Source organism: Pseudopipra pipra, chromosome 11 (genome assembly GCF_036250125.1).
Source record: "Pseudopipra pipra isolate bDixPip1 chromosome 11, bDixPip1.hap1, whole genome shotgun sequence".
Taxonomy (NCBI): Eukaryota; Metazoa; Chordata; class Aves; order Passeriformes; family Pipridae; genus Pseudopipra; species Pseudopipra pipra.
The window spans coordinates 140848-163683 of NC_087559.1; the positions used below are offsets into that span (position 1 = coordinate 140848).

A 22836-nucleotide genomic window follows, 5' to 3' on the forward strand; every position below is an offset into this window, starting at 1 on the left:
CAGCTGCAGGCGCGTCTCCAGCTGTTAAAGCCTTTCAGCTTTTCAGAGGGTGAGAATGCCCTGCTAGGGAAGGCTGAAAAATGCTCGGAGCCTGCCCAGGTCAAAGAGCCCCTCGATTTTGTCTGTGTTCCAGTCCCTGGCTAAAGAAAGGGCAGAACAAGCGCAGCTGTTCCTTGCCTTTTCCCTCAGAGGTTTTGCCAGGCGCCGGGCCAGCCCGGGCACTGCGGGGGAAGGCCGGCAGCGCCCAAACCCCGCCGCTTTCCCGGGGTCGTCGCTTGCGAGAGCGCCCCCGAGCGCCGGGCCCTGCCTCACAGTCGCCGCCTGGCGGACACGGCCGGGAGCGGCGTTGCAGCCGCGCGCGGCGCTGCAGCCGCGCGCCCCCCCCCCCACCCCTCGGCGAGACCCGCGGCGCCTTTCGCGAGTACGGGCCTTTCCTCCCTAAAACCTGCCCTTGCCTAGGAAAAGCTGAGCAGTTCACAGAGTTACTGTTTCCACCCCAGCTTCCCAAAGGATTTCTCTCTCCCGGCAGCGCAGACAGGGTCCCCGAGGCAGCGCAGACCCTCCCCGCGGGGGTTGTGGTGCGTGTGCAATGCCAGGGCACATCCGAACCCGGCCCTGCGGCGGCACGCAGGTGCAAGTTTCTCCGCAGAGGCGAGAAACTTGCCTGTCGCTTCCCCTGCCTGCAGTCGCCGATGGCCGCGGGAGAGGCAGAAGAGCGGCCGCGCCCAGCTTACCCTGGCGCCGTGGGTCGCTTCCTGGGGGGGGGGGGGGGGGGGGGGAAGGCGGCGGCGCAGCTCCGACAGCATCTCCAGGGCACGGCGGGAGCGGGAGCGGAGGGGAGCGGGGGGGGGGGGGGGAGCGGGGACGGGAGGGGAGCGGAGGGGAGCGGAGCGGAACGAGGCGGGCGGGCGGAGCGCCGCGCGCGCGGCGCCGAGGGGGGCTGCCGGCGCCGGTGCCTGCCGCCGCCCACGAACCTGCCGCCCGCGCCCGGCGCCGCCGAGCGCCCCGCCCCGTCCCCACAGCGGGAAGCGGCGCGGCGAGACGACGCTGCGGGCGCGGGGCGGGGGTCCGGGTCGCGGCGGAGGTCAGACAACCGCCATCTTTAGTGTGGCCTCGGCTAAGTTCCGGTCCTGGCGGCGCCATCTAGAGTGTGGCGTCGGGGCGAACTTCCGGGCCGGGGCCGCCATCTTTAGTGTGGTCGTTCCGGTCCTGGCGGCGCCATCTTTACTGTGGGCTTGGCGGACTTCCGGGCCGGGGCCGCCATCTTTAGTGTGGTCGTTCCGGTCCTGGCGGCGCCATCTTTACTGTGGGCTTGGCGGACTTCCGCGCCGGGGCTTGGAGGACTTCCGGTCCCTCTCTACTTCCGGTGACCGAGTTTACCCAAATTAGCGTCCCTCCTGGCTAATTTCTGCGCTTTCACCCCAAAAAATCTTCATGTTATTCCCCCCACACACACCCCGGGAGAGACGGGAGACCGCCAGTCCCGCCCTGCCGCCGGAACCGGCCCTTAACTCGAGCAGGGAGCGCTGCACCGGCACGAGAGCCACTGCGCATGCGTCGTCGGTCCCGCGCCTGCCTGCCCTTACTTACCACGTCATCGCCGGCGTCTTGCCAATGACTGCGCATGCGCCGGCGTCGCCACCTCGGCTCCGCCGCCCGACCGCCCGGCTTCGCTTTCTTACTGCGGCTCCCCCTCCACTTTTTCGGCTCCCTGGGGTTCCCTCACCCACATTTTGGGGTCCCCTTCTCACATTTTTGGGGTGATGACCCCGCAATTTACGGTTCGGGGGGGGGGGGAGGAGAGGAGAGGAAACGGGGTGCCCAAGAAGGGGTTTCTTTTTTTTTTTTTTTTTCTCTTTTATTTCATTTTCATTTTATTTCCTTTTTAGGTTTTTTGCCTTTTTTTTTTTAATTTTCTTTTGTTTTTTATATTTCCTTTTTTATTTCGTTTATTTTTTATTCTCTTTATTTTTCATTTGCTCTCCCAGTGCTCCCCAGTAACACCCAGTGCTCCCCAACAACCCTCAGTAACACCCAGTGCTCCCCAGTGCACCCCAGTAACACCCAGTGCTCCCCAACAACCCCCAGTAACACCCAGTGCTCCCAAACAACCCCCAGTAACACCCAGTGCTCCCCAAAAATTGACCCAAAACCGACCCAAATCACCCCAAAAGCTGACCCAAAACTGACTCCAAAAGCTGACCCAAAACTGACCCAAATCACCCCAAACAATGACCCAAAACTGACCCCAAAAACTGACCCAAATCATCCAAAAAACTGACCCCAAACTTTGCATTTATTTGGCATCATTTCCTCTCAAAAACAACATCTCCAATTTAGCCATCATTTTAAAATCATCCCAGGAATCAAAAGGGACTGGAAAACACACAGAAATCATTCCTACACCCACCAAATCTTTAGGAATTGGAACCCGATTCCCTCATCTCCCTCCTGGTTTTTCTTGGCTGGAAAACCTGATGATCCCCGCTGGCTATTTTTAGGCTGCTTTTCTTCCACAGCTCCTTTCTCCCGGCTGAAACCTCCTGGCACATTCAGGGCTTATCTGGAGGGAAGCCCCTCTGAAGTATTTCCTCTCGTGGCAATTCTGTGGGATGAAGAAGTAAAAAAAGCACGTCAAGAGCTCCTTCTACCCCCTTCCTTCGCAAACACCCTCCCAGTTTGTCCTTGGCAGCTCCATCCCCCCGGCACCCGCACCCGACGCTTCGGCTCCGCTGGCAAAGGGACAGCAAGTGCACAAGCAAGTTCAGTGCTGGGCAGGGGCTCCCTGGGGAACGGCACTTCAGTGCTTTAGTCCGTGGCCTTTCCTGCTGCCCTCCCTCCTGGAGGCAGAGGATGACCCGGCCCTTGTTTCTCCCACGCTCGCAGACCCAGGTCCTGCTCCTTTGGCCCCACTTTTCTTAGCAGACCCGGCATCATTTTCCAGGGTCCCCAGGAAACTTCTGCACTTGACCCATTGCTAAGTGCAGAGCACAGAGCAAGGGAAGGACAAATTCCTTGGCACCCACCCCCTGGAATTTTCCTTCTCTGCAGCACGCTCCCGTTCCCACTGTCTCTGGAGGTGCCCGCACGAGCCCTCCTTCTCCCAGCACCTCAGAGAATGTCCTTTTCACCCAGGTCCCGCTTACCGTCGTCCAACAAAACACGCTGACAACATTTTTCAGGATGCCAGTGGAGAGATATTAGAGCACACTGCACAGGGAAGCTGAGGCTGCCCCTGGATCCCTGCAAGTGTTCCAGGCCAGGCTGGACGGGACTTGGAGCAACCGGGGATGAGAGGGGAAGGTGTCCCTGCCCACGGAAGACAGGGTGGCCTTTGAAGGTCCCCTTCACACCAAATCGCTCTGGGATTCCCCTCCAAAATCACTACCCAAGAGACACAGCAAGCAAAGCAGAGGGACTGCACTCCCAGCTTTTCTTACCTGCAGGCACACAGCACGTTGGACATAAAAGCCACAGGGTTAGTCCTGCCAGAGGTGTCCGGCACATCCACGGCAACCGAAGGGAAAGAGGGAGCCTGGGAACACAGAGTAAAAGACACTTTAATTAGGACTACACCGAGCACTAGCCAGGTCATTCACACAGCTTCACTGTCCAGTCACACAAAAAACACTCACCGAGGCTTCAGGGAGGATGGTTCCTGACGCTGACCAGGTGAATACCTCCCTGGAAGCCCGCTCCGCTCATGCCAGGCACTAGGGCTCCCCCAGAAGGGCTTTGCCAAGCATCCAAGGGAAATTAAAATTACAGCCTGGGCAGGAAATTAAAATTACAGTCCGGCAGGACCGCTCCTGGCCAAGGCCACCGCTCCCTGCAAGTCAGACCACTCACCACCCGGGGCGAGGATTATCGGGGGCACACCTCCAGCTTTTATTCTCCAGAAACTCCAGTTCTTTCTGGTACCGCTTGCCAGAAAGTCTTCCCCTGCTGGAAGAGGTCACTTTAGTCTTTCGAGGGGCCAGACTGCCAAAGCCCGGCCAGTCCATTCCAACGAGGAAAGGTAGCTTGGTCTTGGACAGGATACTGGGGGGGGGAGACACAAAATAAAAGTTTAATTTAAAACTTCCTGGAAGAGAAAGCAATTCAAACATAAGGCAGACAAGACTCGTGCAAAACTGAATAACACTGGACTTCAAAGGAGAATTATTTCCCTCTGCACCTCAGAGAACCCCAATTTTCACCCAGGTCCTGCTTGCCATCGTCCAACAAAACGTGCTGACAAAATTTTTCATGATGACAGTGGAGAGCTATTAAATGCACACTGCACAGGGAAGCTGAGGCTGCCCCTGGATCCCTGCAAGTGTTCCAGGCCAGGCTGGATGGGACTTGCAGCATCCAACCGGGGATGAGAGTGGAAGGTGTCCCTGCCCACGGAAGACAGGGTGGCCTTTGAAGGTCCCCTTCAAACCAAATCGCTCTGGGATTCCCCTCCAAAATCACTACCCAAGAGACACAGCAAGCAAAGCAGAGGGACTGCACTCCCAGCTTTTCTTACCTGCAGGCACACAGCACGTTGGACATAAAAGCCACAGGGTTAGTCCTGCCAGAGGTGTCCGGCACATCCACGGCAACCGAAGGGAAAGAGGGAGCCTGGGAACACAGAGTAAAAGACACTTTAATTAGGACTACACCGAGCACTAGCCAGGTCATTCACACAGCTTCACTGTCCAGTCACACAAAAAACACTCACCGAGGCTTCAGGGAGGATGGTTCCTGACGCTGACCAGGTGAATACCTCCCTGGAAGCCCGCTCCGCTCATGCCAGGCACTAGGGCTCCCCCAGAAGGGCTTTGCCAAGCATCCAAAGGAAATTAAAATTACAGCCTAGGCAGGAAATTAAAATTACAGTCCGGCAGGACCGCTCCTGGCCAAGGCCACCGCTCCCTGCAAGTCAGACCACTCACCACCCGGGGCGAGGATTATCGGGGGCACACCTCCAGCTTTTATTCTCCAGAAACTCCAGTTCTTTCTGGTACCGCTTGCCAGAAAGTCTTCCCCTGCTGGAAGAGGTCACTTTAGTCTTTCGAGGGGCCAGACTGCCAAAGCCCGGCCAGTCCATTCCAACGAGGAAAGGTAGCTTGGTCTTGGACAGGATACTGGGGGGGGAGACACAAAATAAAAGTTTAATTTAAAACTTCCTGGAAGAGAAAGCAATTCAAACATAAGGCAGACAAGACTCGTGCAAAACTGAATAACACTGGACTTCAAAGGAGAATTATTTCCCTCTGCACCTCAGAGAACCCCAATTTTCACCCAGGTCCTGCTTGCCATCGTCCAACAAAACGTGCTGACAAAATTTTTCATGATGACAGTGGAGAGCTATTAAATGCACACTGCACAGGGAAGCTGAGGCTGCCCCTGGATCCCTGCAAGTGTTCCAGGCCAGGCTGGATGGGACTTGCAGCATCCAACCGGGGATGAGAGTGGAAGGTGTCCCTGCCCACGGAAGACAGGGTGGCCTTTGAAGGTCCCCTTCAAACCAAATCGCTCTGGGATTCCCCTCCAAAATCACTACCCAAGAGACACAGCAAGCAAAGCAGAGGGACTGCACTCCCAGCTTTTCTTACCTGCAGGCACACAGCACGTTGGACATAAAAGCCACAGGGTTAGTCCTGCCAGAGGTGTCCGGCACACACGTGGCAACCGAAGGGAAAGAGGGAGCCTGGGAACACGGAGTAAAAGACACTTTAATTAGGAGTACACCGAGCACTGGCCAGGTCATGCACACAGACAGCTTCACCGTCCAGTCACACAAAAATCACTTACCTACCAGGGCCTCAGGTAGGATGGCTCCTGACGCTGACCAGGTGAACACCTCCGTTTGCCCCGGGGGGTCAAGAATAACATCCCTGGGAAGAAGTCACCCCCAACAACAAAAAGGGAAAATTAGTGAAGCACGGCGTCCTCTTCTGACTAGATTGCCACCAGCATTCCATAGCAAATGCCATGACTATTCTGTTACAGACAAGAAAACCCTGTTCTCCCAAACAAACAGCGAGGAGATTTATGGGCACGCCTGAAAATTTCCTGTGAGGAACTTTTTGTAACTAAGGAGCAGGTGCTATCTTGAGTTGAAGGCATCCATTTGACAGACACTTAGTACAGCAAACTCTTCAGCAGAGCAATTAATTGCTGCCTATTTGAACAGCAGGGGAGAGAAAATGACAGTCGAAGGGAAGACAAGAAAAGCAGAACTGCAATCAGCAGACTTTTCTTCCATCTCTCCCGAGAAAGCCTAGTTTGTCTGTTCTAATAATTCTATGCCCTTTTCTACACGAAACTTAGACCAAGGCTGAAAAAACAACTAGAAAACACGGAGAGAAGCTTTTTAGAATTTCACGTGATTTTCCCAAACCGATCCCAGAAAAGCAGAACTCGGTAGAATGTACTCACCTCGAGGCCTTTGGTCTTTTTTTCCATAAGCTTCGTCACCTGATGGAAAAAGCAGAGCAGACTCGGTATTTAAGCTCACAACAGGAAAACTTCCCCTTCGTTTCCTAAAAGAAACTACATTAATTCGCACAGCTGCAGGCGCGTCTCCAGCTGTTAAAGCCTTTCAGCTTTTCAGAGGGTGAGAATGCCCTGCTAGGGAAGGCTGAAAAATGCTCGGAGCCTGCCCAGGTCAAAGAGCCCCTCGATTTTGTCTGTGTTCCAGTCCCTGGCTAAAGAAAGGGCAGAACAAGCGCAGCTGTTCCTTGCCTTTTCCCTCAGAGGTTTTGCCAGGCGCCGGGCCAGCCCGGGCACTGCGGGGGAAGGCCGGCAGCGCCCAAACCCCGCCGCTTTCCCGGGGTCGTCGCTTGCGAGAGCGCCCCCGAGCGCCGGGCCCTGCCTCACAGTCGCCGCCTGGCGGACACGGCCGGGAGCGGCGTTGCAGCCGCGCGCGCGGCGCTGCAGCCGCGCGCCCCCCCCCCCACCCCCTCGGCGAGACCCGCGGCGCCTTTCGCGAGTACGGGCCTTTCCTCCCTAAAACCTGCCCTTGCCTAGGAAAAGCTGAGCAGTTCACAGAGTTACTGTTTCCACCCCAGCTTCCCAAAGGATTTCTCTCTCCCGGCAGCGCAGACAGGGTCCCCGAGGCAGCGCAGACCCTCCCCGCGGGGGTTGTGGTGCGTGTGCAATGCCAGGGCACATCCGAACCCGGCCCTGCGGCGGCACGCAGGTGCAAGTTTCTCCGCAGAGGCGAGAAACTTGCCTGTCGCTTCCCCTGCCTGCAGTCGCCGATGGCCGCGGGAGAGGCAGAAGAGCGGCCGCGCCCAGCTTACCCTGGCGCCGTGGGTCGCTTCCTGGGGGGGGGGGGGGGGGGGGGGAAGGCGGCGGCGCAGCTCCGACAGCATCTCCAGGGCACGGCGGGAGCGGGAGCGGAGGGGAGCGGGGGGGGGGGGGGAGCGGGGACGGGAGGGGAGCGGAGGGGAGCGGAGCGGAACGAGGCGGGCGGGCGGAGCGCCGCGCGCGCGGCGCCGAGGGGGGCTGCCGGCGCCGGTGCCTGCCGCCGCCCACGAACCTGCCGCCCGCGCCCGGCGCCGCCGAGCGCCCCGCCCCGTCCCCACAGCGGGAAGCGGCGCGGCGAGACGGCGCTGCGGGCGCGGGGCGGGGGTCCGGGTCGCGGCGGAGGTCAGACAACCGCCATCTTTAGTGTGGCCTCGGCTAAGTTCCGGTCCTGGCGGCGCCATCTAGAGTGTGGCGTCGGGGCGAACTTCCGGGCCGGGGCCGCCATCTTTAGTGTGGTCGTTCCGGTCCTGGCGGCGCCATCTTTACTGTGGGCTTGGCGGACTTCCGGGCCGGGGCCGCCATCTTTAGTGTGGTCGTTCCGGTCCTGGCGGCGCCATCTTTACTGTGGGCTTGGCGGACTTCCGCGCCGGGGCTTGGAGGACTTCCGGTCCCTCTCTACTTCCGGTGACCGAGTTTACCCAAATTAGCGTCCCTCCTGGCTAATTTCTGCGCTTTCACCCCAAAAAATCTTCATGTTATTCCCCCCACACACACCCCGGGAGAGACGGGAGACCGCCAGTCCCGCCCTGCCGCCGGAACCGGCCCTTAACTCGAGCAGGGAGCGCTGCACCGGCACGAGAGCCACTGCGCATGCGTCGTCGGTCCCGCGCCTGCCTGCCCTTACTTACCACGTCATCGCCGGCGTCTTGCCAATGACTGCGCATGCGCCGGCGTCGCCACCTCGGCTCCGCCGCCCGACCGCCCGGCTTCGCTTTCTTACTGCGGCTCCCCCTCCACTTTTTCGGCTCCCTGGGGTTCCCTCACCCACATTTTGGGGTCCCCTTCTCACATTTTTGGGGTGATGACCCCGCAATTTACGGTTCGGGGGGGGGGGGAGGAGAGGAGAGGAAACGGGGTGCCCAAGAAGGGGTTTCTTTTTTTTTTTTTTTTTCTCTTTTATTTCATTTTCATTTTATTTCCTTTTTAGGTTTTTTGCCTTTTTTTTTTTAATTTTCTTTTGTTTTTTATATTTCCTTTTTTATTTCGTTTATTTTTTATTCTCTTTATTTTTCATTTGCTCTCCCAGTGCTCCCCAGTAACACCCAGTGCTCCCCAACAACCCTCAGTAACACCCAGTGCTCCCCAGTGCACCCCAGTAACACCCAGTGCTCCCCAACAACCCCCAGTAACACCCAGTGCTCCCAAACAACCCCCAGTAACACCCAGTGCTCCCCAAAAATTGACCCAAAACCGACCCAAATCACCCCAAAAGCTGACCCAAAACTGACTCCAAAAGCTGACCCAAAACTGACCCAAATCACCCCAAACAATGACCCAAAACTGACCCCAAAAACTGACCCAAATCATCCAAAAAACTGACCCCAAACTTTGCATTTATTTGGCATCATTTCCTCTCAAAAACAACATCTCCAATTTAGCCATCATTTTAAAATCATCCCAGGAATCAAAAGGGACTGGAAAACACACAGAAATCATTCCTACACCCACCAAATCTTTAGGAATTGGAACCCGATTCCCTCATCTCCCTCCTGGTTTTTCTTGGCTGGAAAACCTGATGATCCCCGCTGGCTATTTTTAGGCTGCTTTTCTTCCACAGCTCCTTTCTCCCGGCTGAAACCTCCTGGCACATTCAGGGCTTATCTGGAGGGAAGCCCCTCTGAAGTATTTCCTCTCGTGGCAATTCTGTGGGATGAAGAAGTAAAAAAAGCACGTCAAGAGCTCCTTCTACCCCCTTCCTTCGCAAACACCCTCCCAGTTTGTCCTTGGCAGCTCCATCCCCCCGGCACCCGCACCCGACGCTTCGGCTCCGCTGGCAAAGGGACAGCAAGTGCACAAGCAAGTTCAGTGCTGGGCAGGGGCTCCCTGGGGAACGGCACTTCAGTGCTTTAGTCCGTGGCCTTTCCTGCTGCCCTCCCTCCTGGAGGCAGAGGATGACCCGGCCCTTGTTTCTCCCACGCTCGCAGACCCAGGTCCTGCTCCTTTGGCCCCACTTTTCTTAGCAGACCCGGCATCATTTTCCAGGGTCCCCAGGAAACTTCTGCACTTGACCCATTGCTAAGTGCAGAGCACAGAGCAAGGGAAGGACAAATTCCTTGGCACCCACCCCCTGGAATTTTCCTTCTCTGCAGCACGCTCCCGTTCCCACTGTCTCTGGAGGTGCCCGCACGAGCCCTCCTTCTCCCAGCACCTCAGAGAATGTCCTTTTCACCCAGGTCCCGCTTACCGTCGTCCAACAAAACACGCTGACAACATTTTTCAGGATGCCAGTGGAGAGATATTAGAGCACACTGCACAGGGAAGCTGAGGCTGCCCCTGGATCCCTGCAAGTGTTCCAGGCCAGGCTGGACGGGACTTGGAGCAACCGGGGATGAGAGGGGAAGGTGTCCCTGCCCACGGAAGACAGGGTGGCCTTTGAAGGTCCCCTTCACACCAAATCGCTCTGGGATTCCCCTCCAAAATCACTACCCAAGAGACACAGCAAGCAAAGCAGAGGGACTGCACTCCCAGCTTTTCTTACCTGCAGGCACACAGCACGTTGGACATAAAAGCCACAGGGTTAGTCCTGCCAGAGGTGTCCGGCACATCCACGGCAACCGAAGGGAAAGAGGGAGCCTGGGAACACAGAGTAAAAGACACTTTAATTAGGACTACACCGAGCACTAGCCAGGTCATTCACACAGCTTCACTGTCCAGTCACACAAAAAACACTCACCGAGGCTTCAGGGAGGATGGTTCCTGACGCTGACCAGGTGAATACCTCCCTGGAAGCCCGCTCCGCTCATGCCAGGCACTAGGGCTCCCCCAGAAGGGCTTTGCCAAGCATCCAAGGGAAATTAAAATTACAGCCTGGGCAGGAAATTAAAATTACAGTCCGGCAGGACCGCTCCTGGCCAAGGCCACCGCTCCCTGCAAGTCAGACCACTCACCACCCGGGGCGAGGATTATCGGGGGCACACCTCCAGCTTTTATTCTCCAGAAACTCCAGTTCTTTCTGGTACCGCTTGCCAGAAAGTCTTCCCCTGCTGGAAGAGGTCACTTTAGTCTTTCGAGGGGCCAGACTGCCAAAGCCCGGCCAGTCCATTCCAACGAGGAAAGGTAGCTTGGTCTTGGACAGGATACTGGGGGGGGAGACACAAAATAAAAGTTTAATTTAAAACTTCCTGGAAGAGAAAGCAATTCAAACATAAGGCAGACAAGACTCGTGCAAAACTGAATAACACTGGACTTCAAAGGAGAATTATTTCCCTCTGCACCTCAGAGAACCCCAATTTTCACCCAGGTCCTGCTTGCCATCGTCCAACAAAACGTGCTGACAAAATTTTTCATGATGACAGTGGAGAGCTATTAAATGCACACTGCACAGGGAAGCTGAGGCTGCCCCTGGATCCCTGCAAGTGTTCCAGGCCAGGCTGGATGGGACTTGCAGCATCCAACCGGGGATGAGAGTGGAAGGTGTCCCTGCCCACGGAAGACAGGGTGGCCTTTGAAGGTCCCCTTCAAACCAAATCGCTCTGGGATTCCCCTCCAAAATCACTACCCAAGAGACACAGCAAGCAAAGCAGAGGGACTGCACTCCCAGCTTTTCTTACCTGCAGGCACACAGCACGTTGGACATAAAAGCCACAGGGTTAGTCCTGCCAGAGGTGTCCGGCACATCCACGGCAACCGAAGGGAAAGAGGGAGCCTGGGAACACAGAGTAAAAGACACTTTAATTAGGACTACACCGAGCACTAGCCAGGTCATTCACACAGCTTCACTGTCCAGTCACACAAAAAACACTCACCGAGGCTTCAGGGAGGATGGTTCCTGACGCTGACCAGGTGAATACCTCCCTGGAAGCCTGCTCCGCTCATGCCAGGCACTAGGGCTCCCCCAGAAGGGCTTTGCCAAGCATCCAAAGGAAATTAAAATTACAGCCTAGGCAGGAAATTAAAATTACAGTCCGGCAGGACCGCTCCTGGCCAAGGCCACCGCTCCCTGCAAGTCAGACCACTCACCACCCGGGGCGAGGATTATCGGGGGCACACCTCCAGCTTTTATTCTCCAGAAACTCCAGTTCTTTCTGGTACCGCTTGCCAGAAAGTCTTCCCCTGCTGGAAGAGGTCACTTTAGTCTTTCGAGGGGCCAGACTGCCAAAGCCCGGCCAGTCCATTCCAACGAGGAAAGGTAGCTTGGTCTTGGACAGGATACTGGCAGAGCAATTAATTGCTGCCTATTTGAACAGCAGGGGAGAGAAAATGACAGTCGAAGGGAAGACAAGAAAAGCAGAACTGCAATCAGCAGACTTTTCTTCCATCTCTCCCGAGAAAGCCTAGTTTGTCTGTTCTAATAATTCTATGCCCTTTTCTACACGAAACTTAGACCAAGGCTGAAAAAACAACTAGAAAACACGGAGAGAAGCTTTTTAGAATTTCACGTGATTTTCCCAAACCGATCCCAGAAAAGCAGAACTCGGTAGAATGTACTCACCTCGAGGCCTTTGGTCTTTTTTTCCATAAGCTTCGTCACCTGATGGAAAAAGCAGAGCAGACTCGGTATTTAAGCTCACAACAGGAAAACTTCCCCTTCGTTTCCTAAAAGAAACTACATTAATTCGCACAGCTGCAGGCGCGTCTCCAGCTGTTAAAGCCTTTCAGCTTTTCAGAGGGTGAGAATGCCCTGCTAGGGAAGGCTGAAAAATGCTCGGAGCCTGCCCAGGTCAAAGAGCCCCTCGATTTTGTCTGTGTTCCAGTCCCTGGCTAAAGAAAGGGCAGAACAAGCGCAGCTGTTCCTTGCCTTTTCCCTCAGAGGTTTTGCCAGGCGCCGGGCCAGCCCGGGCACTGCGGGGGAAGGCCGGCAGCGCCCAAACCCCGCCGCTTTCCCGGGGGCGTCGCTTGCGAGAGCGCCCCCGAGCGCCGGGCCCTGCCTCACAGTCGCCGCCTGGCGGACACGGCCGGGAGCGGCACTGCAGCCGCGCGCGGCACTGCAGCCGCCCCCCCCCACCCCTTGGCGAGACCCGCGGCGCCTTTCGCGCGTACGGGCCTTTGTTCCCTAAAACCTGCCCTTGCCTAGGAAAAGCTGAGCAGTTCACAGAGTTGCTGTTTCCAGCCCAGCTTCCCAAAGGATTTCTCTCTCCCGGCAGCACACACAGGGGCCCCGAGGCAGCGCAGACCCTCCCCGCGGGGGAGGGGGGGGCGCAATGCCAGGGCACATCCGAACCCGGCCCTGCGGCGGCACGCAGGTGCAAGTTTCTCCGCAGAGGCGAGAAACTTGCCTGTCGCTTCCCCTGCCTGCAGTCGCCGATGGCCGCGGGAGAGGCAGAAGAGCGGCCGCGCCCCCCCGCCGCGCCCCCCCACCGCGCCCAGGTTACCCCGGGGACGATCTCCGTCGGATCTGCCGCCGTGGGTCGCTTCCAGGGGGGGAAGGCGGCGGCGCAGCCCCGACAGCATCTCCAGGCCACGGCGGGACCGAGCGGGGCGGGGACGGGGGCGGGAGCGGGAGCGGAGCGGAAGGGGGGCGGTGCCTGGGCTTCCCTCGGCGACCGCCGCGCTCCGCGGCGCCGAGAGGGGGCTGCCCGCGCCGGTGCCTGCCGCCGCCCACGAACCTGCCGCCCGCGCCCGGCGCCGCCGAGCGCCCCGCCTTGTCCCCACAGCGGGAAGCGGCGCGGCGAGACGGCGCTGCGGGCGCGGGGCGGGGGTCCGGGTGGCGGCGGAGGTCAGGCAACAGGATAAACGCCTCTCTAAAGCGAGGGGGCCTCTCGCCGCCATCTTTAGTGTGGCCTCGGCTAAGTTCCGGTTTTGGCGGCGCCATCTTGAGTGTGGCCTCAAGGCGGACTTCCGGGCCGGGGCCGCCATCTTTAGTGTGGTCGTTCCGGTCCTGGTGGCGCCATCTTTACTGTGGGCTTGGCGGACTTCCGGGCCGGGGGCCGCCATCTTTAGTGTGGTCGTTCCGGTCCTGGCGGCGCCATCTTTACTGTGGGCTTGACGGACTTCCGGGCCGGGGCTTTGGAGGACTTCCGGTCGCTCTCTACTTCCGGGGACCGGGTTTACCCAAATTAGCGTCCCTCCTCGCTAATTTCTGCGCTTTCACCCCAAAAAATCTTCATGTTATTCCCCCCACACACACCCCGGGAGGGACGGGAGACCGCGAGTCCCGCCCTGCCGCCGGAACCGGCCCTTAACTCGACCAGGGAGCGCTGCACCGGCACGAGAGCCACCGCGCATGCGTCGCCGGTCCCTCTCCTGGCTGCCCTCAGTTACCACGTGATCGCCGGCGTCTTTCCAACGACTGCGCATGCGCCGGCGTCGCCACCTTGGCTCCCCCCCACACCCCGCCGCCCGACCGCCCGGCTTCGCTTTCTTACTGCGGCTCCCCCTCCACTTTTTCGGCTCCCTGGGGTTCCCTCACCCACATTTTGGGGTCCCCTTCTCACATTTGAGGGATGATGACCCCGCAATTTACGGTTCGGGGGGGGGGGGAGAGGAGAGGAAACGGGGTGCCCAAGAAGGGGGTTTATTGTTTTTTTTTTTCTCTTTTATTTCATTTTCATTTTATTTCCTTTTTAGTTTTTTTGCCTTTTTTTTTTTTTTAATTTTCTTTTCTATTTTATATTTCCTTTTTTATTTCGGTTATTTTTTATTCCCTTTATTTTTCATTTGCTCTCCCAGTGCTCCCCAGTAACACCCAGTGCTCCCCAACAACCCTCAGTAACACCTGGTGCTCCCCAGTGCACCCCAGTAACACCCAGTGCTCCTCAACAACCCCCAGTAACACCCAGTGCTCCCCAGTAAACACCCAGTGCTCCCCAACAACCACCAGTAACACCCAGTGCTCCCCAAAAATTGACCCCAAACCGACCCAAATCACCCCAAAAGCTGACCCAAAACTGACCCCAAAACCTGACCCAAATCATCCCAAAAGCTGACCCAAAACTGACCCCAATCACCCCAAAAGCTGACCCAAAACTGACCCAAATCACCCCAAACAATGACCCCAAACTGACCCCAAAAACTGACTCAAATCATCCCAAAAACTGACCCAAAACTCTGCATTTATTTGGCATCATTTCCTCTCAAAAACAACATCTCCGATTTAGTTGATTGCTAAAGCCATCATTTTAAAATCATCTCAGGAATCAAAAGGGACTGGAAAACACACACAAATCATTCCTGCACCCACCAAATCATTAGGAATTGGAACCCGATTCCCTCATCTCTCTCCTTGTTCTTCTTGGCTGGAAAACCTGATGATCCCCGCTGGCTATTTTTAGGCTGCTTTTCTTCCACAGCTCCTTTCCTCCCGGCTGAAACCTCCTGGCATATTCAGGGCTTAGCTGGAGGGAAGCCCCTCTGAAGTATTTCCTCTCGTGGCAATTCTGTGGGATGAAGAAGTAAAAAAAGCACATCAAGAGCTCCTTCTCCCCCCTTCCTTCGCAAACACCCTCCCAGTTTGTCCTTGGCAGCTCCATCCCCCCGGCACCCGCACCCGACGCTTCGACTCCGCTGGGAAAGGGACAGCAAGTGCACAAGCAAGTTCAGTGCTGGGCAGGGGCTCCCTGGGGAACGGCACTTCAGTGCTTTAGTCCGTGGCCTTTCCTGCTGCCCTCCCTCCCGGAGGCAGAGGATGACCCGGCCCTTGTTTCTCCCACGCTCGCAGACCCAGGTCCTGCTCCTTTGGCCCCACTTTTCTTAGCAGACCCGGCATCATTTCCCAGGGTCCCCAGGAAACTTCTGCACTTGACCCATTGCTAAGTGCAGAGCACAGGGCAAGGGAAGGACAAATTTCTTGGCACCCACCCCCTGGAATTTTCCTTCTCCGCAGCACGCTCCCGTTCCCGCTGTCTCTGGAGGTGCCCGCACGAGTCCTCCTTCTCCCAGCACCTCAGAGAATGTCCTTTTCACCCGGGTCCTGCTTACCGGCGTCCAACAAAACACGCTGACAACATTTTTCAGGATGCCAGTGGAGAGATATTAGAGCATACTGCACAGGGAAGCTGAGGCTGCCCCTGGATCCCTGCAAGTGTTCCAGGCCAGGCTGGACGGGACTCGGAGCAACCGGGGACAGTGGAAGGTGTCCCTGCCCACGGAAGGCAGGGTGGCCTTTGAAGGTCCCCTTCACACCAAATCGCTCTGGGATTCCCCTCCAAAAGCACTACCAAAGGGACACAGCAATCAAAGCAGAGGGACTGCACTCCCAGCTTTTCTTACCTGCAGGCACACACAGCACAGCAGCTTGCTAAAGGTAAGGTTTCTATCTGCACAGAAACCCAGCAATGAACACCTGCTCTAAGGGGACAGAAAGCTGCTTGTGGATCCCAGACACAGGACAGACTCCATCAGCACCTACTCGCCTCATCTAAGGAACAGTGCAGCCAACAGCAGAGCTTTCTCATATTCTGATCTGACTGTTTCGCCTTTTCTAAAGTATTTCATTATTTCTAGTAGGTCCACTGCTTTAGCTACACAGCGGGGTCTCTTCCAAACCTGTGACTGACACAGGAAGAGCTGAGTGTGACCAATCCCACAGGAACTAAAGCCCTGCTCCTCTAGCATGGAGCTGCTTTCACATTTCTGCTGTGAGGACAAAGAAGCACTGTACTACTTCACGAGGCAAACTCCTCAGAAAACTTCTGCAGTAAACTTTATCTTCCTGGGGAGGTACCTGCCAGTGTGCTGCCCTGCACACACACGCTGCCCATGTCCTTCCACAAGTGTTCCAGCTGCTCTCTCTTTTGTTTATTTTGAGCTTTCTCCCGTAGACAAAGATTTACATGTGGATTCTGAGAACATTTAAAACATCAGGAGAAGAGAAACCTCACCCAAACCCAGCAGCCTGTCCCCCAGTCAGAGAGCAGAAGTCACTACGCAGGTCTTACATTTCAACTCAGGTTACACAGAACTTCGGACTAAGCGTGGAAAGCAACCTCCAGTCAGGTGGGATTCTAGGACGTTTTCAGCAGCGCCGGGAAGCCAAACTCTGTGTAGCTGTGCCTGCAGAGAACTGTCCTTTGGACAGCCAGAACTCAAGGTGAGCAGAGCTACTGATTTTGGCACTGCAATTCAGTCTTTCTTACTAAGTCAAACTAGTACTCTTCACTGGTGCAGGAAGATACAGGGATAGTCTCAACAAATCCCTTTGGAAATTTATTTTTAAGAACTCTCTGTCCATCTGAACGGAAGACACAATCTTATTTCCCAATCATTTTCACACAATTAGCTCAAATATTAGCACTAAACCAGTGAGCAACATCTGTTTTACAAAATCTTTAGTTTTGTAAAGATATGCTCCACCACATCTAGGAAAAAAAAGGCAAATGGTGGACTCCTTCAGGACAGGAGTTTTCCCACAGTGAGTACGACTAGTAAATGAAATGTTAGACCCTCTCAACATAAAGGCAATTGTGTGCCTAAAAGTGACCCAAGATACACTGTTCAGGTGTAAAACAGCTAAAAACACTTACCAGTGTTTTTCTCAGGCGCTCGTATTCTGGCCGATACTCTCTGAAAAGGTGAATAAAGGGAGTGCATTCAGTCTGAAACACACATGATTTGTATTGCATAAGGATCATCCTGGAGGCTTCTTTTTACTCACAAAAAAAAGTTTTCTCTAGGCTTTCATGTTTGAGAGACATTTCAGAAAGACAGTACTTTTTTCCCCAGATTTGGATTCTGAAACCAATGGATGCAAAATCAATGAACATACTTCATTAAAACAGCAACAATTCAAAACTTGGTATGGAACTACAAGAAAAAAATTACTTCACAGACTTGCTGGCACAGATAGCTTTTACTGTTTCACGGAACAGCACAAAAAATCATCCCTGAATAGTTCCTTTTTACTGCTGCTTTTTATGCTGATACTGGACACCCTAAGCTACCTTGGCTATGGCAACTGTACACTCCTTCAAATCAAAGGAGCAGACTCATGAATCAGGACCTTCAGGAAGTGGTCACTGGGTCGCGGACCAGAAGTTATCCCCTTACCTCTCCTATTCATCTACAGCTTTAGAAAGCTGGGTAAAAATCTCCCCCAGTCCTGTGCCAAACACTGCAGAAACACCAACCACCTGGAAAAGAGAACACACCAGAACTAGAGAGTAACTGAGCCAGATTTTTAATACAGAAAAAAAACCAAAATAAAAACAAACAAACAAACAATCCCCCACAACGACAACAAAAAAAATCAACACCACCGAAAAACCCAACAACGACGAACTACTAATCTAAACCTAACAACACCCATTTAATCAGCACAGTGGCCTAAGAGTGGGCAGTAACACTTCTGCTTCTGTCCAGCCCGCTTTCAAACTCTTCCTCCACTTGCTGTTCATGTTTGTTACTTCTGCTTTTTGGTTGTCGGTGATTTTGTGTTTGGTGAGTTGTTGGGGTATTTTGGGGGGTGTTTCTTTGGGGAAGGAGGTTTGTTTGGTACTTTGTAACACTGTAGGGCAATTCAAAAGAAAGGTCAAGTCTTTCTGCTGTTTACTTGTTTATTGTTAATAACCCAAGTTCTCATTCTGCATCTAGGGTTATAAGTGGTTAGCAAGTATCCGTGTACTAGAATTAAAGTGCAAAAGAGACAACAAGAACTGACCTTTTGGCTCTGAAACAGTCTAATACTTTTCATTTAGCCAAAGCACATTTAAAAGGTCCCCAGAACAGCAAGAGAGGGAGAATTTAATCAGTTGCTATGACAGTACATTCAAAATGCACATCTACTTTCTAATTTCAACTTGTCTCTCATTACACTTCTGGCCATTTGTTCTGCTCGTATTAAATCAATTCTCTAAAAATACCTTGAATTAAGACTATTACCAGCCAGAATCCTACATCCTCTAACGAAAATTCTCCCTCTTTTTCATAGGCAAGACAGTCTCAGCTACTGACTTCCAAATGGAAGACCTTTCCCAACACAGCCTTGCATTTGATCATTAATACAGTAAATATGCAGACAGCTCTCCAAAGGATTTTAAGCATTAAGGCCAGGCGCTGTGCCAATATATATCAATATTTATACTTTCCCTGCACTTCAGTACAAGCTGCCTTTTACTCCGTAATCCTCCTCATATGACCTGCTCTCCATCCAGTGCTCCAACAGTCCTGACAGGCAGATAAACATGACCTGATCAGCAAATAAGGAACAGGAAGTATGTTAGTTCTGTATATGGGACCACTACAATCCCTTCTGAAATTCTGTATATTGTTCCACATAGGACACTTACAATAGTTTTGGTTTGGCTCTGTTATCATTATCTACATGAATGGAATCATTTCGTTCCTGTAATATCCACACAGCCGAGAAGGCTTGCTTTTTCTTTAGTAAAAGCTGATGACAAACACAATCAGCTAAAACCTTTAGCACAGACTATGGGATCATTAACAGCCTCCAGTGTATACTGTTGTCAGAGAAACAATTAATTTGTCCTCTCAAAACCTGGTTGAGTGGAATAACAATCTTCTTCTTGCACAAGCAAATATAAAGGGGTTTTTTGTTCATTTATTTGCTTTGGAGATTCTTTCCCTTCTTCCTATGTAGTACATTGCCCAACTGTACTTGACACTTCCAGAACAAGGAAAATTACCTCAGGTGGGAAATGCTGCAGCAAAGAACACTGCCTCTTACCAGCCTATCTGAGCTTTCATCTTGTGATTAATCACAGTTCAATATTAAATTATTCAGGCTGCCATTCAGTGTGACAAGCTGCAGTGTAACAAGCTGCAGTGTGACCTCAACACAGGTCATCAACAGATTACAGTTCAAAAGGGCAGTGCAAAGCCCCTTTACAGGAGGACAGAATGGTGGGGGTTGGACAATACCTCTGGAGATCATCTAGTCCAGTCTCTCCTGCTCAAAAAGCGGGATTAGGCAGAAGAGGTTGCTCACAACTTTGCCTGAGCAAAAGTGTTTTAAGCATCTCCAGGGATGGAGACTCCACAATTTCTCTGGACCAGTCCAGAGGAGAACTTCTTAAGTTATTGTTTTCAGTGGGAAGGTAGGGACAGAAACAAGCGATCCCAAAACTTCAAACTCATCCCCACAGCGGTCCAGAGCAGCTTGAGACCAGGCTCCTGCCTTCCCAGGGCCAGGCTCTTCTCTCTGCGAGGCACCCACCAGCCGGGCACTGCCCTGCCCGGCGGCCCCGAGCGCCTCAGGCGCCGGCCCGGCCAACGCCTCGCCCTGCGCGGGCGCCGCTTCCAAAATCACTACCCAAGAGACACAGCAATCAAAGCAGAGGGACTGCACTCCCAGCTTTTCTTACCTGCAGGCACACACAGCACAGCACGCTGGACATAAAAGCCACAGGGTTAGTCCTGCCAGAGGCATCCGGCACACCCACGGCGACCGAAGGAAAACAGGGAGCCTGGGAACACGGAGTAAAAGACACCTTAATTAGGGCTACACTGAGCAATAGCCAGGTCATTCCCACAGACAGCTTCACCGTCCAGTCACACAAAAAGCACTGACCTACCAGGGCCCCAGTTAGGATGGCTCCTGACGCTGACACCTCCCTTTGCCCCGGGGGATCAAGAAGAACATCCCTGGGAAGAAGTCACCCCCAACAACAAAAAGGCAAAATTAGTGAAGCACGGGGTCCTCTTCTGACTAGACTGCCACCAGCATTCAATAGCAAATGCCACGACTATTCTGTTACAGACGAGAAAACCCTGTTCTCCCAAACAAACAGCGAGGAGATTTATGGGCACGCCTGGAAATTTCCTGGGAGGAACTTTTTGTAACTAAGGAGCAGGTGCTGTCTTGAGTTGAAGGCATCAATTTGACAGACACTTAGTACAGCAAACTCTTCAGCAGAGCAATTAATTGCTGCCTATTTGAACAGCAGGGGAGAGAAAATGACAGTCGAAGGGAAGACAAGAAAAGCAGAACTGCAATCAGCAGCCTTTTCTTCCATCTCTCCCGAGAAAGTCTAGTTTGTCTGTTCTAATAATTCTATGCCCTTTTCTACAGGAAACTTAGACCAAGGCTGAAAAAACAACTAGAAAACACGCAGAGAAGCTTTTTAGAATTCCACGTGATTTTCCCAAACCGATCCCAGAAAAGCAGAACTCGGTAGAATGTACTCACCTCGAGGCCTTTGGTCTTTTTTTCCAGAAGCTTCGTCACCTGATTGAAAAAGCAGAGTAGACTCGGTATTTAGGCTCACAACAGGAAAACTTCCCCTTCGTTTCCTAAAAGAAACTACATTAATCTGCACAGCTGCAGGCGCGTCTCCAGCTGTTAAAGCCTTTCAGCTTTTCAGAGGGTGAGAATGCCCTGCTAGGGAAGGCTGAAAAATGCTCGGAGCCTGCCCAGGTCAAAGAGCCCCTCGATTTTGTCTGTGTTCCAGTCCCTGGCTAAAGAAAGGGCAGAACAAGCGCAGCTGTTCCTTGCCTTTTCCCTCAGAGGTTCTGCCAGGCGCCGGGCCAGCCCGGGCACTGCGGGGGAAGGCCGGCAGTGCCCAAACCCCGCCGCTTTCCCGGGGGCGTCGCTTGCGAGAGCGCCCCCGAGCGCCGGGCCCTGCCTCACAGTCGCCGCCTGGCGGACACGGCCGGGAGCGGCACTGCAGCCGCGCGCGGCACTGCAGCCGCGCGCCCCCCCCCCCACCCCTCGGCGAGACCCGCGGCGCCTTTCGCGCGTACGGGCCTTTGTTCCCTAAAACCTGCCCTTGCCTAGGAAAAGCTGAGCAGTTCACAGAGTTGCTGTTTCCAGCCCAGCTTCCCAAAGGATTTCTCTCTCCCGGCAGCACACACAGGGGCCCCGAGGCAGCGCAGACCCTCCCCGCGGGGGAGGGGGGGCGCAATGCCAGGGCACATCCGAACCCGGCCCTGTCGCCTGCCGCTCTCTCCGCCCCTTCTCCCCGCGGCGGGACGCAGGTGCAAGTTTCTCCGCAGAGGCGAGAAACTTGCCTGTCGCTTCCCCTGCCTGTAGTCGCCGATGGCCGCGGGAGAGGCAGAAGAGCGGCCGCGCCCCTGCCGCGCCCCCGCCGCTTACCCCGGGGACGATGTCCTGGAGAGCCCGACGTCGGATCTCCTGCCGTGGGTCGCTTCCAGGGGGGAAAGTCGGCGGCGCAGCCCCGACAGCATTTTCGGGGCACGGCGGGACCGAGCGGGGCGGGGGCGTGGGCGGGAGCGGGAGCGGAAGGGGGCGGCCCTCTGCCTGGGGTCGTCGCGCCTAGGCTGCGCGCCGCGGCCCCGATATGGGGCTGCCCGCGCCGGTGCCAACCGCCGCTCACGAACCTCCTGCCCGCGCCCGGCGCTGCCGAGCCCCCTGCCCTGTCCCCACAGCGGGAGGCGGCGCGGCGAGACGGCGCTGCGGGCGCGGGGCGGGGGTCCGGGTGGCGGCGGAAGTCAGGCAACAGGATAGACGCCTCTCTGAGGCAAGGGGGCCTCTCGCCGCCATCTTTTGTGTGGTCTGGGCTAAGTTCCGGTCCCGGTGGCGCCATCTTGAGTGTGGCCTCGGGGCGAACTTTCGGGCCGGGGCCGCCATCTTTGTGTACGGCCTTGGAGGACTTCTGGTCAGGGCGTCGCCATCTTTCTTTCTTGGTACCTTCGCTGGACTTCCGGTCCAGGTGGGCGCCATCTTTGGTGGTGCGCCGTCGAAAACAGTCCGGTCGCTCTCTACTTCCGGTGACCGACTTTACCCAAATTAGCGTCCCTCGCTAATTTCTGCGCTTTCACCCCAAAAATCTTCATGTTATTTCCCCCCACACACACCCCGGGAGAGACGGGAGACCGCAAGTCCCGGCGTGCAGCCGGAACCGGCCTCTAAGTTGAGCAGGGAGCGCTGCAGCGGCACAAGAACTAATGCGCATGCGTCGCCGTTCCCTCTCCTGGCCGCCCTTAATTACCACGTGATCTCCGGCGTCTTGCTAACGACTGCGCATGCGCCGGCGTCGCCACCTTGGCTTCCTACTCCGTCCCGTCGCTCGACCGCCCGGCTTCGCTTTCTTACCGCGCGCGCCTCACCCCCTTTTCTATGGCCCCTCCCTCACATCTCGCGGCTCCACCTCCGCTGCCTTTTCGGCTCCCTGGGGTTCCCCCACCCACGTTTTCGGGTCCCCTTCTCACATGTTAGAAGTGACCCACAATTTACGGGGCGGAGGGCGGGGCGGGGAGTAAACAGGGTGCCCAAGAAGGGTTCTTTTTCTCTTTCATTTCACTTTTCATTTTATTGCCTTTTTAGTTTGCTTGCTTTTATTTTTCCTTTAATTTTCTTTTGTATTTTACATTCCTTCTTTATTTCGTTTATTTTTTATTCTTTATTTTTCATTTTCCTTTATTTCTTGTTTTGTTTTTATTTTTTATTTTTTATTATTCCGGAGTGGGAAACACTGCAGCTCCTCTGGGCCAGAGAAAGGCTCCCCTGCCCTTCCCTTAAACACAACGCCTGCAATG

The 22836-nt window shown here is 54.9% G+C and overlaps 1 protein-coding gene and 2 long non-coding RNA genes across 9 annotated transcripts; all 3 read right to left on the minus strand.

Moving 5' to 3' along the window:
* Nucleotides 1-2273: 2273 nt before the first annotated feature.
* On the minus strand, nt 2274-3844 carry LOC135420067 (uncharacterized). The gene is made up of 2 exons (XR_010433330.1): nt 3027-3844; nt 2274-2605 (listed from the first exon to the last, which is right to left on the minus strand). It is a non-coding gene; the product is annotated as an uncharacterized LOC135420067 (long non-coding RNA).
* Nucleotides 3845-3860: 16 nt separating this feature from the next.
* LOC135420065 (basic proline-rich protein-like) lies at nt 3861-22084 on the minus strand. The gene is made up of 4 exons (XM_064667025.1): nt 21434-22084; nt 11936-11974; nt 5789-5867; nt 3861-4608 (listed from the first exon to the last, which is right to left on the minus strand). Exons 1-4 carry the CDS (start codon nt 21882-21884, stop codon nt 4458-4460), a joined length of 720 nt encoding a protein of 239 aa, XP_064523095.1. The 5' UTR covers nt 21885-22084; the 3' UTR covers nt 3861-4457.
* LOC135420066 (uncharacterized) lies at nt 14479-20867 on the minus strand. Of its 7 annotated transcripts, XR_010433329.1 has the most exons (8): nt 20528-20866; nt 19910-19983; nt 19704-19805; nt 17428-17510; nt 16905-16976; nt 16320-16449; nt 16106-16223; nt 14479-14819 (listed from the first exon to the last, which is right to left on the minus strand). It is a non-coding gene; the product is annotated as an uncharacterized LOC135420066 (long non-coding RNA). The 7 variants fall into 7 exon arrangements; XR_010433324.1 differs by lacking the exons at nt 14479-14819; nt 16106-16223; nt 16320-16449 and having other exon boundaries at nt 16667-16976; nt 19914-19983; nt 20528-20865; XR_010433323.1 differs by lacking the exons at nt 14479-14819; nt 16106-16223; nt 16320-16449 and having other exon boundaries at nt 16667-16976; nt 20528-20865.
* Nucleotides 22085-22836: the final 752 nt, after the last annotated feature.